The following is an 18,762-nucleotide window of genomic DNA, read 5'->3' as shown; positions in this document are numbered from 1 at the left end:
GAGATAGCCAAACACGGACAAAGTGTGTTGTCATGCGTAGAAATGGTGAATTACTGAGTTTAGGCACGTTAATAACGTTTTAATGAAGTTGACTACAGACTTCAGAGATGGAGTACTCGAGTGCCGATTTTCGGGACTTGTGACTCAACTCGGACTCGCGCACTGATTGACACGACTCGGACTCGTGAATTCTCGTGCACGATGACTTGGACTCGACTTGTACATTGACGCTCCGACTTGGACTCGGACTCGAGCAAGTTTTCTCTGGAGTCTGATCCTCTATCCTGGCTTGTGCACCTGTGAGGCGAGTTCACGTACTGGCCCCTGCTGTTCCAGTCTAAACATGTCTAGGACACACCCGCATCATGCTGTATGCTTTCACGCATTCTGCTTCCACATTGGGAAAGAGCAGTGCAAAATGCTTGTTATGTTATGTGGAAACAAGATTGAAGAGAAGGCTCCGTAACACATTACTATAAGGATCGAGTTCAGACATATAGGCTGTGTTGAACACTATCATCAGAGTAACATGATCTAATCAATAAATAAAGATTCAGCCGATAAAACGAAAGCACATGGCTACTTAACATGCAGAATGACGTCATTTTGCATGCTAAGTAGCCATGTGCTTTCTGGGGCTTAATATTTATTGGTAAACTGATTTTACCGGTGAAAGTTCCTTTAAAATAAGAGTCCCGATCTTATTACTATCAAAATAAAAGTGCAAAACGAAAACTTTACCATAGGAAAATATTGGCATACAAATATAATCACTTCTCTAAAAGTCAACTCATTTAAATATAGTTGGACATATTAAAGGTAATTTACAATAATAATATTAATATTAGTAATACGTTTTATATTTGTATAGCACCTATTACAAGAATTGTAGCCAATTTGTAGTTGTAGTACACCAACATGGATTAAATGTGTGGTTTTTTTACCACAATGTTGGGGAAATTAATGGATAAAATGCACAGATTATCCATCCGTCCATCTTCTCCCGCTTATCCGTGGTCGGGTCGCGGGGGTAGAAGTTCCAGCAGTTCCAGCAGAGAGCCCCAAACTTTCTTTTCCCTGGCGACATCAACCAGCTCTGACTGGGGGATCCCAAGGCGCTCCCAGGCCAGCGAAGAGATATAATCCCTCCAACTGGTCCGAGGTCTACCCCTTGGTCTCTTCCCAGCTGGACGTGCCTGGAACACCTCCCTAGGGAGGCGCCCAGGTGGCATCCTAACTAGGTGCCCGAACCACCTCAACTGGCTCCTTTCGACGCGAAGGAGGAGCGGCTCAACTCCGAGTCCCTCCCGGATGACCGAACTTCTCACCTTATCCCTAAGGGAGACACCAGCCACCCTGCGGAGAAAACCCATCTCGGCCGCTTGTATCCGCGATCTCGTTCTTTCGGTCATGACCCATCCTTCATGACCATAGGTCAGGATAGGAACGAAAATGGCCCGGTAGACAGAGAGCTTTGCCTTCTGGCTCAGCTCCCTTTTCGTCACAACGGTGCGGGAAAGCGACTGCAGTACCGCTCCCGCTGCTCCGATTCTCCGGCCCATCTCACGCTCCATTGTTCCCTCACTCGAGAACAAGACCCCGAGATACTTGAACTCCTTCACTTGGGACTCATTCCCTACTTGGAGTGGACAGTCCATCGGTTTCCTGCTGAGAACCATGGCCTCAGATTTGGAGGTGCTGATCCTCATCCCAGCCGCTTCACACTCGGTTGCGAACCGATCCCGTGAGTGCTGAAGGTCGCAGACTGATGAAGCCATTAGAACCATATCATCTGCAAAAAGCAGTGGTGCAATCCTTAGTCCACCGAACTGCAGACCCCCTCCCCCATGACTACGCCTCGAAATCCGATCCATGTATATTACAAACAGGATTGGTGACAAAGCGCAGCCCTGGCGGAGCCCAACCCTCTCCGGAAATGGGTCCGACTTACTGCCGAGGACCCGGACACAGCTCTCGCTTTGGGAGTACAGAGATTGGATGGCCCTGAGTAGAGACCCCCTCATCCCATACTTCTGCAGCACCTCCCACAGTAACTCCCTGGGAACTCGGTCATACGCCTTCTCCAAGTCTACAAAACACATGTAGACCGGATAAGCGTACTCCCAGGCCCCCTCCAGGATCCTTGCGAGAGTAAAAAGCTGATCCGTCGTTCCACGACCAGGACGGAATCCGCATTGTTCCTCCTCAATCTGAGGTTCGACAATCGGCCTGACTCTCCTTTCGAGTACCTTAGAGTAACTTTCCCGGGGAGGCTGAGTAGTGTGATGCCTCTGTAATTGGCACACACCCTCTGATCCCCCTTTTTGAAAAGGGGAACCACCACCCCGGTCTGCCACTCCTTCGTTACGGTTTCCGACTTCCACGCAACGTTGATGAGACGTGTCAACCATGACAGTCCCTCAACACCCAGAGCCTTCAGCATTTCTGGGCGGATCTCATCCACCCCCAGGGCTTTGCCACTGTGGAGTTGTTTGACGACCTCAGTGACCTCCCCCCGGGAGATTGGTGTTGATCCCCCGTCATACTCCAGCTCTGCCTCTAACATAGAGGGCGGAGTTGTCGGGTTCAAGTGTTCCTTCCAACGCCCTAACACTCCATCAATTGAGGTCAACAACGTCCCATCCTTACTGTACACAGCTTGGATGGTTCCCTGCTTCCCCCTCCTGAGGTGTCGGACAGTTTTCCAGAACAACTTTGGTGCCGCCCGAAAGTCCTTCTCCATGTCTTCTCCGAACTTCTCCCACACCCGCTGCTTTGCCTCGGCCACGGATGAGGCTGCTGCCCTTCGGGCCTGTCGGTACCTGGCAACTGCCTCGGGAGTCCCCCGGGATAACAAATCCCTGAAGGCCTCCTTCTTCAGTCGGACGGCTTCCCTGACCACCGGTGTCCACCAGGAGGTTCGAGGGTTACCGCCCCTGGAGGCACCTAGGACCTTGAGACCACAGCTCCCCGCCGCGGCTTCGGCAATAGAGGCTTTGAACACCGACCACTCTGGTTCAATGTCCCCAACCTCCACAGGAATGCCCGAAAAGCTCCGCCGGAGGTGTGAGTTGAAGGCATCCTGAACTTGGGCCTCCTCCAGATGTTCCCAGTTCACCCGAACTACATGTTTGGGCTTACCAGGTCTATCCAGAGGCTTCCCCCGCCACTCGACCCAACTCACCACCAGACGGTGATCAGTTGATAACTCCGCCCCTCGCTTTACCCGAGTGTCCAAAACATACGGCCTCAGGTCCGATGATACGATAACGAAATCGATCATGGACCTTCTGCTTAGGGTGTTCTGGTACCACGTACACTTATGAGCATCCTTATGTTCGAACATGGTGTTTATTATGGCCAATCCATGACTAGCACAGAAGTCCAGTAACAAACCACCTCTCCGGTTCAGATCAGGGGGGCCGTTCCTCCCAATCACACCCCTCCAAGTGTCTCCATCATTGCCCACATGTGCGTTGAAGTCTCCCAGCAAGATTAAAGAGTCCCCTTCAGGAGCCCCATACAGGACTCTTTCCAGGGTCTCCAAGAAGGCCGTATACTCTGAACTGCTGTTGGGTGCATAAGCACACACAACAGTCAGAGTTTTCCCCCCTATAACCCGCAGGCGTAGGGAGGCGACCCTCTCGTCCACTGGGGTAAACTCCAACAACGAAGCACCCAACCGGGGACTTGTGAGTATCCCCACACCCGCCCGGCGCCTCACACCTTGAGCAACTCCGGAGAAGAATAGAGTCCAACCCCTATCCAGAAGTAAGGTTCCAGAGCCGACGCTGTGCGTAGAGGTGAGCCCAACCAGATCCAACTGGTAACGCTCCACCTCCCGCACAAGCTCCGGCTCCTTCCCCCCCAGAGAGGTGACGTTCCACGTCCCCAAAGCCAGCTTCTGTCGCCCGGGTCTGGTCCGTCGAGACCCTCCGCTTTCACTGCCACCCTTCTGGCAGCGCACCCGACCCCATCGCTGTTTCCCGTAGGTGGTGGGCCCGCGGGACGGAGAAGCGGAGGTGTTGCCCACGTTGCCCCTTTTCGGGCTGGGCCCGGCCGGGCTCCGTGGCAAGCCCGGCCACCAGACGCTCGCCGACGAGTCCTCCTTCTGGGCCTGGCTCCAGAAGGGGACCCCGGGCTTCCTCCGGGCCGGGTATCCTCACTTCCTGTGTCGTCTTTCATGAGGTTTTTTGAACCAATCTTAGTCTGGCCCCTTGCTTGAGACCAATTTGCCATGGGAGACCCTACCAGGAACACAAGGTTCCAGACAACACAGCCCCCAGGTTCATCAGGGCACACAAACCTCTCTACCACGGTAAGGTGCTGGTTCTTCAGAGCACGGATTATGATTATTATTATTATTCCCACTCCATTTAATTTCATTTAATTTCAAACCTTTATTTAACCAGATTGGTCCCATTGAGATCATAGATCTATTTTTCAAGGGAGACCTGCAGCAAATAGGTTCCACATGAAACATAAAACAATAAAGGACATTATACATTATATTTACAGGATACATTTACATAGTTATAGACATTTACAAGTGCCCATAGTATCAACGAGCATTTCATTTAGCCTAGCTTTAAAAACATGCAGAGGAATGAGATTGCTCAGTTTCAATTCTTGCTGAAGACTGTTCCAAGCAAGTGGAGCTGCGCACATAAAAGCTGTCTTACCTAAGACAGTCCTTGCTCTTGGCACATCTAACAATACTACATCATGCGATCTCAGACAATAGCTGCTTGCAACTCTGTGTTATCAGAGAGCAGATATAATACGGGAGTTTACCCAACAAAGCTTTATAAATAAACGTGTACCAATGACTGAGCCTCTTTACAGTAAGTGATGGCAAACCTGCCTTGGCATACAGGGTACAGTGATAATTAATAATAATTTAATTATAATAATTAATAATAATAATTAATTCCTTACATTTATTATAGCGCTTTTCCAGATGCTCAAAGCGCTTTACAAATACACATTACACATATTTTGTATACATGCAATGGTCACTGATGAGTAAGTGCTTTACAATTTGTGACAAATCTCAGTGCACTGTGAGTAAGTAGTGTGTAGTATGCATGAGAGAAGATGCCGCGAGATTAGTGGACTTCTATGTAGTGTCCGCTGATAATGTAGTGGGCTGGTCTGGACAGAAAATGCCAGGGCTGAATTTTTGTCCCAGTCCACCCCTGTGAGTAAGTGCTTTACAATTTGTGACAAATCTCAGGCGGTATCTAAATTGTTCAGGCAATAGGCAGGTGCATTCATATACAACAAATCACCATAGTCCAGCACAGGTAAAAAGGTCACAGTGACTAGCCTTTTCCTGGTTTCAAATGAGAAACAGGACTTATTTCTGAAAAATAAACCTAGTCTAACCCTCAGCTTTTTAAGCAGGTTATTGACATGAAGTTTAAAAGTAAGACAATCATCAAGCCAGATACCTAGGTATTTATAACAGGTAACCACTTCAAGTACTTGTCCTTGCATAGTAACACTATCTAAAATAGGCTCTGGTGTCTTTTTAGCTTTAGATAAGAGCATTACCTTGGTTTTATCAACATTTAAAAGAAGCTTAAGCTCAGCGAGCTGAGTCTGAATAATGTTAAAAACAGCCTGTAATTTAACACCAGCCTCTTGAATGGAGGGACCTGCACAGTACATAACGGTATCGTCCGCATAAAAATGTAAAGTAGCTTCATTCACATTTTCACCTAAACTGTTGATATATATGGAGAATAAAAGTGGACCTAAAACAGAACCTTGAGGAACACCATTAGCAATGTTTAACCACTCAGAAGACAGCCCATCAAAGTGAACACATTGGGACCTTTCAGAGAGGTAGTTCACAAACCACCCCACTGCATGGCTGGATATGCCAATACTGAGTAGCCTCTGCTTTAAGATGCGATGATCGACGGTATCAAACGCTTTGGAAAGGTCAATAAATAGAGCTGCACAACTCTGCTTATTGTCTAAAATACTCGTAATGTCATTCACCACTTTCATTGTCGCAGTGATGGTGCTATGTTGCTTTCTGAAGCCTGACTGATGTTTAGACAGGATATTATTTTTACATAAAAACTCCTTTACTTGTTCACTCAATAGGCGTTCAAGCACCTTCGCCAGAACTGACCATTTAGAGATTGGCCTATAGTTATTTTAAATAGTTGCCTCCCCTCCTTTTAGTAAAGGCAAGACATAAGCTGACTTCCATACTTTTGGAATTGCATTTGTGTTGAGGGAGAGGTTAAAAAGAGAAGTAAGAGGAAGAGCAATAAAATCTGCAGCTATCTTTAAAAAGAAAGGTTCTACGTTGTCCGGGCCGGCCGGTTTCTTAGGATCTAGCTTAGATAAGGCTTCATGAACAACATTGACAGTAAAAGGAGTAAAACTGAAAGGGTTTTCCAGACCACATTGTTCAGAGTCACGGATTGGGGTGTTCACAGAAGCAGAGTTAGTCACAGAATCAAACATAGAACCGCAGGACACAAAATGCTCATTAAAGCAATTTAACATAGTGGCCCTGTCCGATATAGAGCCAGATGCTGTGGTAAGGCACGGAGGTAGCTCATTACGGATCTCACCGGTGGATATCGATTTTATTGCTTTCCAACATTTCCTAGGATTATTTAGGTTTTCTGTGGTAACTGACAAATAGTACTTCGACTTTGCACTTTTGACATTTGAAGTGAAGCTATTCCTTAGCTGCCTAAAACGCAGCCACTCTACCTCTGAGCCTGATTGCCTAGCCTTTGCCCAGGCCTTGTTTCTCTCATTAAGGAGACTAGACAGCTCAGCAGAAAACCAAGGATTGTCTCGTCCCTTTACTCTAAATGTACGCAGGGGTGCATGTCTATCAATGATCTCCATAAAACCAAGATAAAAATAAGACCATGCGGTTTTCACATCAGCACACAGATCGATTTTACCCCAATCAAAATCAAACAGATCATGCACAAAACCCTGCTCAACAAAATGTTTTTCGTCTCTCTTAATGATAATGCAAGGTTTAACCTTTTGGACCTTAGTGTCCCTAATTGTGGCTACAACACAGTGATCGCTCAGATCATTTGCAAATACTCCCACAGATGAATATTTATGGGGAACATTAGTTAAAATGAGATCAATTAGGGAGGATTTATTAGGGGACTTAATATTTGGGCGAGTAGGACTGTCAACAATCTGAGTAACATTCAAAGAGATACAAAGGTTTTTAAAATCCTCTGACACTGCAGTTAACCAGTCCCAGTTAAAATCTCCAAGTAGCACTATTTCCTTGTAGTCTAGTTGTGATAAAAGATTTGCTAGTGAAGACAACGAGTCTTTGACAGCTGAGGGGGGTCTGTAACAACTCACTACCATGACCTGTTGACCCTTTGCCACTTCTATATTTAGGGCTAAAAATTCGAATTGCTTACTGATCGATTTGGAAACTAATGTGGTTACACTGAACTTATTCTTAACATAAATGGCAACGCCACCACCTTTATTAGGCCGGTCGGTACGATACACATTAAAACCATTTAAGGCAATGTCAGAGGCCAAAATAGATTTGTTTAGCCATGTTTCTGATAAGACAATGACGTCAGCGTCAGTCGATTTTGCCCAGATACGGACAAAATCTAGTTTACCTAACAGACTGCGCACATTCAAGTGGATGAAACCCAACCCAGACCTAGCTTTAAAATCAGCAGGAGTAGCGATCTGACTACTACTACTGGGCGGACCAGGGTTAGGTGTACATTTCCTGACAGTAATAACAAAAAAAACAAAAACAAAAAAAACCAGGCATCTTTTCCTCTTAAACGACACAAATACATTGTCATCTACTTTAGAATCACCGGAAAAGTCTGCGAGAGTGTGATTAGAGCTTAAGAAGCAGTCCTGAAGAACCATCATCGCAGGAAAATACAAACATATTTTGTCGAGCAAATTGTCTGTGACAAGGCAACCGGTAATTGTTTGTGTAACACATCCGAACCTTTGCAGGGGATGCCCACTGCGGGTGGCTGAACAGACCTGAATCCAGTAGACTTCTCAGAATGACTAGAGATCTTCTCATAGTCCAAAACAGTTAACAGGCACAGCAGAATCCCGATATGGGCCATTTTCCCAGACCAGCACACAGTATCCGCGATGTTCCTGGAGCAAAATTAGCACAGCAGCGAAGGACAGGCGAAAACAGCAGCGTGGAAGCGCTCCGGTCCCTCCGTGGTATCCCCGGGGTGAAAGCAGGCCTCTGCAACAGCAGAACCAGGACAGGTGGAAAGCAGGCCCCAGCCGTGGTAAAATCCTCCTCCGCACAGCAGCACACGCCCGGTGGAAGCAGGCCAAGCCCGAAGCGTGGATCCACTCCGTCTCTCCGCGACGACTCCGGGGTAAAAACCTCTCCAGTACAGCCGTACTCTACAGGTGGGAACAGGCCTCCGTAGATCGCAGATCGCAGGCAGCAACAGGTGGAGCCGCTCCGTCTCTTCACGACGAGCAGGCCTCCATAAATCACAGATCACAGGCAGCAACAGGTGGAGCCGCTCCGTCTCTTCGCGACGTCTCCGGAGGAAAAACACCTCAGTACAGCCGTACTCGACAGGTGGGAGTAGGCCTCCGCAGATCGCAGACAACTAAAACTACTACTTGTATGAGCAGGGATGGCTAAAAGTTTGTAAGCAGGAGAGCTAGATGCTAACAGGTAGTGCGAGCCTGTAGAAATTGCGACTGCCTCCAATGATCAGCAAACTCCTGATTGTTACATTACTTATGGATCTGTTTGAAGCTCAAGTCGGGGACCAGGGAGAGTTCTCTGTCAGGACTGTTTATGACCACGAGGATAATGTGACTGCTGTGATTAAATTAACTTAACGTTTTCTTTCACATTGCAGAATAACAACAGCACGATCCTCTACAAGAACGCCATCGTGACGAGGAACATGTCAGAGTACGGCGTGATCACGCGTCACGACCAGATCCAGATCGACACTAGGTCCACCGTTTCCCCGCAGCGAGGCTCCCCCCGTTGACAGTTTACGTGGGCTGGGCTGGGTGCAGTGGCGGACTGGCCATCGGGACGAATCCCCATGGGCCGGTACCGAAGTGGGCCAGTCGGATAAGTCACTAGCACATCCCCCACTCCCCCCATTGACAACTTACTAGCGGTACCGAAGTTGGCCGGTCGAGAGTCCCGGGCTGATTTTTAGTCCCAGTCCACCACTGGCTACATGACCGTATTATCGCCCATATTGACGCACCTAATTCCTAAACCTCTAACAGATAAAACATAAACCGATCCTTCAGCCTCATATGAGCTCTCAGACACGTTCAAAATTAAACTGTCATCGCTGTCTGAGCTTGCAGCTGTGTGCGCCATCATGCGTTTGCATGCAGATGCTGGGATCTGGAACGGTGCAGCTGGAGCTCTTGGCCCGCAATTACGTCACACATAATTTGGCGGGATTTGAAGAATCCCCAAGAAGATCCAGAATATGGTCAACATTGAAGGGGAGATTAATGGTTATCAAAGTACAAATATCCCAAATCAGTTCAGTAACGATTTCAAGGGGACAATATTTACAAAAAATGGATGGGTTTGGATGATGGGTGAAACCCGTGTCACAGGCTCTTTAATGTTATGGACATTTCAGCCAGGGGTGTAGAGCTATTTGTTTAAGCACCGGATTGGCAAAACAGGAGAGGCTGTAAACCAGTCTGCTTTGAACTCAAGCGGCAAACTCTGGGGAACAGCCGGGACGCCAATACGGAAGTGCCACACACTGCAGTTCATACATGGGCCGCTAGGGACTGACTGCAGAAAGGAGCAATTTCCATAGACCCCCATGTTAAAATGCCCAACTTTACAGCAGAAAAAAACATGTTTCTACCCATGGAAGCAATACATATCATTATCGATATAGTTAGATTCCACCTTCATGATTATGAATCTGTGAGTGAATTGTTTTTTAACACGACCCTTTTATTTATATTAGGTCTTAAAGTTTTTGCATAAATTAGGGCGTGGTCACTTTGATGGACATGTACATGCCTCACTGTCAGCTAACAGCAACTTGTCCACTCTGCTAGGCTACAACCATAGAGGCTACAACGTTAGTTAGTCATAGTACTGTACTTGACCCTTTAGCTTTAGCCGTGTTCGTGGTGATTGTGCCTTTTAGGGAATATTGTTACAAATACCAGACAATTAAAATGTCGGCTCACTCCGATCGGGCCACAAGGTCCACCGTTACCCCGCAGCGAGGCTCCTCCCCGTTGACAGTTCACTAGAATAAATTGAAGATGTTGTTTAATTGCTGATATATTTATGATCCACGTCACGTATTCAGTTTCGGTGGCAGTTCTTCCAGTTTTTCTAGAAATCTTCTAATCAGGGCTCTATAAATAAATAACTACGGCAGATGTGTAATATTTAATGCAGCCGAACCGTTTATTACAATGCCGTTATGTGATGACTTTCAAAGAGAAAAGCAAGTACACTCTGATTAAAGCATAATTTTCTTTAAAAAAAAAGTTTTTCGGATTTCATATCGCATAAACACCATATCCCAACGTGCATTGCGGCTAAACAATCCAATCACCAAGCTTAAACCATAGCTGAGGATCTTGGGTAATCAGTTCAGTGGGTGTGTATCTGTTTCCGGGGGGGGGGGGGCAGTCGATCGCCGGAGCTGTATTAGATTAACATTAACATGCTTATTGTAGTTGTAAGTGCACTGTCTTGATGGAGCATATGTGTGGGCTGGACCTGTATTATACAGGGAAGGAGTGAGCAGAGGGTAGAGTTATAGATTCTTGTTCTGTTTTCTGTGACTATCTGCCTCACCCTCTCAGACTTTCAGTTGCGCGCTACTAAAGAGATGCGCTACCATGGAAACCAAACAATGGTGTAGCTGTATTAAAGTCAGAGTGGAAACAGTCGTGAGTTAATCTGATTTTGTCAGAAATCGGGAAAAATGCGGGAGAAATATGACCCCGGGAGGAAACCGGGAGAGGGCAATGAAATCGGGAGTCTCCCGCGAAAATTGGGAGGGTTGGCAAGTATGGTGGTGCAGGCACGAAACACACTACCAATAGAAATACATTGCTTTTAAAATCGTTTTGTGTGACACGAAAAAAAGGGGAAAATCGTGTTGGTGAACACGAATCAATAGATTAAATGTCGTGACTATAACACGAAATGCCATGAGACTGGGTTGGACAGGCTGCAGGATGCCAGGACAGATACTACTGTATCTATTAATATAAACATAGTAGAGCACCTGAAAACGTTTCAAATTCCCGGTACGGGTAATGGTGTCAATATTGTTTGTGTGTTGGATACCTAACATACACTCAACATGAGGAAAATGTGCAATTCTCACTTCTTACACTGCAATACCCTATTAGCTATTTTGTATCATCCATTTCAATATAACCGTTCTTTCACTGGAGTATAAAGTGCTCCACTGAAAGGTAGGAGTCCTTATCCTCTTTCAAACACCCTGTTCATGGCATGACTCTGACGCTCTTGCTAGCTTGTCTCAAACATAGCTCACTCGTTGGCAGTTAGCTCCCTGGCAGTTTTCTTACTAGCTAGACAAGTTAACTCCCCCAGCTAACCAAGCTTCTACAACACCTATGTGCACGGTCAAGCAGCAGAATTTTCCGTACTACATTCTGGTTTGTGCAGAGTTTAATAGTGTTTTATACTGTCAGGAATTTGTTCGTTCAACTTTAGGGTAAGAGCAACACTCACTGCTGCATTTCTGATGATATAATTGAAATTTGCGTGATTTGTCTGACAAATGTAAGCACATCACCATCCCCTTTGCAACTGTGCTCTAAACAGCTCTGCCTGTGGGATTGGTTGATGCTTCAGCCTTTCAAAACAACTTGCAACCCTCCCTACAAAATCAACACTTGCACCCTTCTCAGAAGTATTCCAAGTAACCACCACATTCTTCTCCGTAACTGCTTATCTGAGTTGCCCTTCTGTTTTGAAAAATCTCTTATTTTTCTGTGTACCTGTAAACAAGACATTCCTGTAGAAAAAGCATGCATTCTAAACCAGCCATCTCTGTAAATATGGGTTACATGGTTGCTTCAGGAAGTAATCATATGATACAGGGGAAGAGAGCATACAAGGCATCCAGATGTACAGCATATACAAATTGTATAGAAACATATTACATAAAGAGCAGCATGTGGTCGGGGTTGTTGAAGGGCATGAATGAATCTTACTTTAAATACTAGCGAATATATAGCGATAGGATCAAACATACACTCTTACTTCTGGGTATTTTTCTCGGAACACAACCATCTTCAAACATCTTTATTTTGATTCCAACTACACTTCTGTAAAGTGCTGTGTTGACAAATAGAACCAGGGGTGTAAAGTGGGGGCATAGAGAGGCAAAGTCCCTCCCCTTCCGGTGGACCTCCATGGGACCTTATTTCGGAAAAATTATGTATTGAAGTCAATGGAGAGAGAAAGATTATCTTTCGATTCTGTTTGAATTGTGCCACGAATTACACATATGTGACCTGCTCTATCGAAATCAGTCGCATTGACCCGAAGACACATTTTGAGTTGTATACACTGTTGGAAAGAGGAGAGTCCTAGCTTTCTAATGATATCAGGATTGTTGTTGTGCTCCAAATATTAAGCAAAATATGTCACATACTGTAATGACTGTTACCGAGTCGTCATTTTGAGAAAAAGGCCTTTAAAGTTTCCTCTTCTCTGGAATCCATCGATCTGATTGATTATTAGCGGAGCAAATGATCAAAGTACTACGGAGGGAAGATATTTTCATTTGGATTACTGGTGTGGGGGAAGCTCGCGAGTGTGTGTGTGTGTGTACGTGTGTATTTTTGCGTTTCTGTGTATTGTGTTTGTTTCCCGGGGAAAACCCTCACGAGAAACACCGGCTGTTGTTATGCCTGCTGTGACGTCAAGTTACTCCGTTCTCCGCTTGTAATTATGCCGTCACAAGCTTCAAAGCTGTATTTATCATCTGAATTTGCCGAAACAAGTTTAATGTTCTGAAAGCCAAGACTTTGTTTATTTGAAATCAGATGAAAACAAACTGTAACGGACCCTGCCGTGTTATCTATGATCACTATACGCCTTACATTCATAATTTCAGCGGAGGGAGGGGGAGCGGCGCTGTGGAAGAGCAGAGTGGCAAGTGAGAGCTGTCATCTTCCCTTTACAAGCTTCAAACATGTATTTATCGTGTGATTTTGGAAATAAAAGTTTCATATTCTGAAAGCCAAGACTTTGTTTGTTTAAAATCAAACAAAACACCCGAACCCCGAAAAACTATTTTTTTACGCAAATCCACATTTATTTTGAAATGAGCCGTTGCGACTTCCGACTGATTTCGATAGAGCGGGTCACATATGATGTTTGTCAATTTAAAAGATAATTTTGCTAGTCAAAAAAAAAAAAATGTGTCGTAAAACTGTGAAGTAACACTTTTTTTTGGTGTGAAACCGCTCAATGAACTACATCTCTCGTCTCACACCACACACCAAGATGGCCGTCACGTTAGCACATTTCACTTCTTTCTTTCAGAATGAGGCGAAAAGTATTAAAAGAGGTGAAAATCACTCCAAGTCTGGACATGTTGAGAGCTGTACATACACACAAGGGGAGTTAGTCTGTTCCGTAAGAGCCAGCATGTGGGACCGGGATTCTGGGATTTGTAGTCTTTCTCGTTGCGTATTTTTCATAGTCTTCATAGTTTTCATAGTCTTACGACAAACTGTGACTTTTTTGACATGGAAATTATTTGTTAAGATTGACAAACATCATATGTGTAATTCGTGGCACAATTCAAACGGGACCGAAAGATAATCTTTCTCTCCCCATTGACTTCAATACATAGCCTACTTTTTCCGAAATAAGGTCCGATGGGTCGGAAGTAGATGGGCGGGACTTCGCCTCTCTATTAAGTTTCGGACCTTGTACATTTTCTTTTTTGATCTGAACTAAAACAAAAACAAGTTTAGTGACTGCATCTTGCAATGTAGTGACGCTTTTTCAGTGACACATTCTGTCCGAAGACAAACAGACACATGGCCAAAGTCTCAAAAACCTCTCCTTTGGTAGTTCCTGCTATACAGTAGGAGCTCAAGGAGGACATGTTGCCTCTGTTACACACAAACATCGCTGTCAGGGCAGGTAAATATGTCAGAGAGATTAAAAAAAAGCCACTGAAACACATGTCCTATTTGTGTAACGCGTGCCACTGTCGCCGTCATGACGGGTCCATATGCTGGACCCCTGTCTTTTATGGTGTTGTTGACTAAATGCCCCTAAGACCTGTTATTACTGCTTCCTGCCCTGCAGAGGAGGGGAACTCAGCAACCTCTCTTTCTCTCTCGCCTAGCCAGAAATCTGAGCTGGGTGCACTGAAGCAAAACCAAAACACTCCGCTGTCATGCTGCATGCACGGAAAGGAGAGCACATCAGGTGGTGGCTGCAAAGTCATGAATGCTACTGCTGAGCAGGCACAACAATAATGATAGTATTTTTTTTGCACGTAAGAGCAGCTTCCGGCCTAATTACAGTGACAGGCCAGCTCCTGTGTTTAAAACTAGACATTTTTTTTAATTACAACATAAGCGCCAATTGTCCAGATGATTCAGAGGAAATAGTGTGTATTCAGTGCGGTTGTGAGCGTTGTTAGGTGCACATTTTGCTTTAGAAAATAACTTCTTAAAACTAAAAGTAATTCTTAATACAAAAATGTGCATCGGTGTATTTTTCTGCAGCAAAAAAAGATTAATTCGGCTCCAAAGATTGCAAAGGAAAACAGTTGAAAACGTGTGTGCATGTGTGCGCCCTGTGTGTGTTTAGGGGGGGGGGTGGGACCCTTGTAGCGACAGAAAGAATGGAAAAAGTAAACACTGCAGATTCCATAAAACATGCAAAATAATAAATCATTCCCCATGCGTGCAACACGTTAAACCAAACCCAATGCAATCATCCTGCACCCGAACATAAACAAAGTAAACCTACTTAGTTTTTTCTGCTTTGCAACAAGTTTGAAAAACGAGTGTCCTCAAACTCACCGGTGCTTTGTACCTGCTGGATCCCCGCATTGGAAGACAAAGTGTGCTCTGCAGGCAATGCAGTGCAAAGACGCAGCAGCACACGGCCAGAGAAGTCCGCATCCTCGCCCCGTCAGGAACCGAGCTGGTGCACAGGCAGGCTGGTTTTGGCGCCGGAGGAACGGTGAGCAAAGCCGGGAGTCACACGGCTGCAGATTCCGGGGCTACGTCTCTTTAAATAGACTCTGATTTCTTTGTTCTCCTAAAGGTTTTTTTCCTCCACTTACACTTTTTTTTTTTTTTGTACAGCCCAGTGCTGATAATACCACCCGCTACCATGTGACTCTTAACCCTTTCTCTGCCGCGTGCCGGCAACTCAAAACATATGAGAGCTTTGCTTGATTCACCCACCTGTGGTTATTGATTATGAAGAAACCATATATTTAGTTATTTAATATTTCTTAAATACACACGGCATTTAACATTGTAAACAGAGACAGCAGTGGACAGGCACACTGCAGGGGATATTATAGGATTAGTATAAGAGTATTATTACACAAAAACCTAGAGTAAAACTAACCAGCAAACCAATCAAAAAATACAAATCCTCTTTATGAGGGGAGAAATATATAATCAATGTTAAACAACACCGACGAGTAGGCCTACCTTATTGGAAAGACACTGAATACCCCACATTTTTTTTTTTTTTTAAATGTTATTTTTCATTTAACTAAAAGTCCTTCATGTTTCAGCTCCCTGTGGAGCTGTGGTGGAAAAAGTATTCAGATTCTTTACTTGAGTAAAAGTACTAATACCACACTGTAGAAATACTACATTTTAAGTAAAAGTAGGCCTACTGCATCGAGAATGGTTCTTAACTAAAAGTACTTAAGTACGCTTTAAAAAAATGTACTTGTACTGAATGTATAAGGTTACTAGAAAACAAATCTGTAAAATAAACGTAGTAGAGTAAACAAAAAAAAATAGGCTTACAAATGTATGGTAGAAATATAAAGTAGTATAAAATGAAAGTACTTAGTAAAAGTAAAAGTACCTGAACTTAAAAACAGTATTGAGTAGATGTACTTAGTCACTTTCCACCACTGCTGTGGAGACACTTCATTCTTCATTCCAATTTTATTTTGCTTATTTTGCTTAAAAACCTCTTAACAATAGGGATCTGACTTTGACGTGGTCAATTGGTTACGTTCCCCGTTAAGTGCAGGGCTGGGGTCAAAGGAATAGCTTAGTTTAGCATAAAGAGTGAAAGCAGATGGAAAGTTAGCCTGGCTCTGTCTAAAGATCATTCAAACACCTACAGTACAAGGGGCCCTATTATGCTCACTTTCAGGGTTCATATTTGTATGTTGTGCCTCTGCTGTGACATGTCTCCATGCTTTAATGTTCAGCTCTTTATTTTTCTCATACTGCCTGTGCTGCAGCACCTCTTTTCACCCTCTGTCTGAAACCAGAGCCCAGTCTGCTCTGATTGGTTAGCTGGCCGGCTCTGTTTTGATTGGTCAACCGCTTAGAGATGTCCCACTCCACCCCTTAACTTATCATGTAAAATGTGTAAGATCTTTAGCCAATACAAGCGCAAAGTGTTAAATAGTGATGTCACTACGTTGCAGAAGTAAACAAAGGAGTCAAATGGAGGCGTTTCAGGCAGGGGGGGTGTGTGGGAGAGAATCTCCCTCTGGAGGGAACGTTTGGATTTTAGCCTTTGCAGACCATTTACATGCACAAAAACCTTTTTTCAGAATGTCAATCTATTGATAGAGCAATACTAATGATTTGAACTGATTTTAAAGGGGAAGCAATAAGTATAAAGTGTATATTTTGTACAAGAAATGTGATAAAGACACTGTGTGTGGTAAAGAGAAACAAAAATAGAAATCTCTTAATTTATTTTCGCAGCTGTCAGATGAAATGCTCGGCCCACTGGGGGTTTCTGACCCACCTCCGTCCCCTTGTGCAGAAAAGAAACCTTCTGTGAGTCAGTTTGAGATCATTTCTATAATTACAACCACTAATAGCAGTAAAGAATTTAGATTTCCTCTCTAATGGCTGTCAGGTTTTTTAAAGCGATTTGGACATGAAAAAAGGGCTCTAATAAAATCTGAATGCCTGACAAGGAATTGCAAGCTCTGTACCACATCAAGCCCGTTATCTTCTAAATGTAATGAAAGAGAAAAGGGAAAAGCTTTATAAGAAAGTGACACTTGTAATTTCCTTACAGGAAACTATAATTAATGTTACTGGATGCAGATGTGTAACGTACATATGCTAATTTAAGTAACATGTAAAGCATACCCTCAATCGGTCAGACCTCATTACCCTCTTATTTAAGTTGTTAGTGAGTTGGGTGACATAACATAGTATCACAATAACATGTAACAAAAATAACAGTCATGGATTTATGTTGCTGTTTTCAACAGTTTTATAGTTGTACAGATCATTGGTCCAAAAAACAATAACAGCTTCAGAGAACAACTTTGACAGTCGCAGCGGAAAAACACAAAGGGCCAATGCAGGGTACCTTAAAGGGGACCTATCATGCTAAATGCACTTTGTGATGTCTTTTATACATACTACATATGTGTCCCCGGTGCGTCGGGAAACTCACGCAGCGTCAGAAAATAAAACCCTCTCTCTTTTCCTCCGTACCCAAATCTTTTAAAAAACGGGTGTACAACGAGCGGATACAGATTCCATCCAAACTGACGTCAAATCGGCGGCAGACCCACATAAAGTTGCTATCAGAAACAATGCCTGACGTGTTTTGGACGTAATCTCGCCTTTGTTTACATTAGCAAGCCTCGCTAACTCTCAGAGCTAACCTGTACTGTGTAGAGCAGTGGTTCCCAACAGATGATTTGAGGTCAAATATCATATTTAGACTTTTTATTTTTTTACATAGAATTGTAACGCAATACATGATTGTCACTAAAAGCCTTGTCTCTACATTACAATAAAATATAAAAAATAATTGATTAATTAATTTGAATAAAAATTCAAGTTAGTATTAAAGGCATAAAAAGACAGAAATGTATAATTCTTTCTTTAATAGAAATGTTTCCTCTGCCCGTAAAGTGTCCAAACCAGGCTTGTCTGGATAAGCGCATTTTTAAAACATAGTCATTGTCCATGCCGGTTTCAGTTCAGTTGGATTATTTGTCACAGTTGCTCCGATCAGATCAGTCTCCTCCATTTTGTAGATTATTTACGACTTTTGAATCCACATAAACACATCGGCAAAATCCGGCTTACTTTGAGCATGTGTTTTAAACAGTTTAATCCCTATGTGAATTGTTTCCACTTGTGCCGTCCTTTAATTTCTTAATACAGCGGGAATCCAATAACCATCAAAGTCACTCCAATAGTGCTCCTTAATTACACTTTCATCCTCCTTTAACAAAATACTTCACATTCATCCAGTTTGTGACAGTAGTTGTAGCATTTTTGAGACTTTGAAACTTGAATTACCACTGTTGCCCCCCCCCCCCCCTCGTGTGTGTGTGTGTGTGTGTGTGTGTGTGTGTGTGTGTGTGTGGGGGGGGGGGCAACTTCCAATAGGAGTCATTTTGGGGGGCTCTTGGGAAAAAAGGTTGGGAACCCCTGGTGTAGAGCACATGTGTTTAAAAAGCAGGAGATAAAAAAGGAACTCACCTTGTGATAAACCTGCAAGAGAAAAGCATTTGA

The 18,762-nt window shown here is 44.1% G+C and overlaps 1 protein-coding gene across 1 annotated transcript in view; it reads right to left on the bottom strand.

Moving 5' to 3' along the window:
- mmp11a (matrix metallopeptidase 11a) overlaps nucleotides 1–15,298 on the bottom strand; it is a 47,202-nt gene extending 31,904 nt beyond the window's left edge. The window contains 1 exon segment of the mRNA XM_034230136.1: nucleotides 15,082–15,298. Coding sequence (XP_034086027.1) covers nucleotides 15,082–15,183 — 102 coding nt within the window. The 5' untranslated portion in view covers nucleotides 15,184–15,298.
- Between the last annotated feature and the right edge of the window lie 3,464 nt (nucleotides 15,299–18,762).

The sequence above is a fragment of the Gymnodraco acuticeps genome, unplaced genomic scaffold (genome assembly GCF_902827175.1).
Source record: "Gymnodraco acuticeps unplaced genomic scaffold, fGymAcu1.1, whole genome shotgun sequence".
NCBI lineage: Eukaryota > Metazoa > Chordata > Actinopteri > Perciformes > Bathydraconidae > Gymnodraco > Gymnodraco acuticeps.
This window is presented reverse-complemented; position numbering and strand designations above follow the sequence as displayed.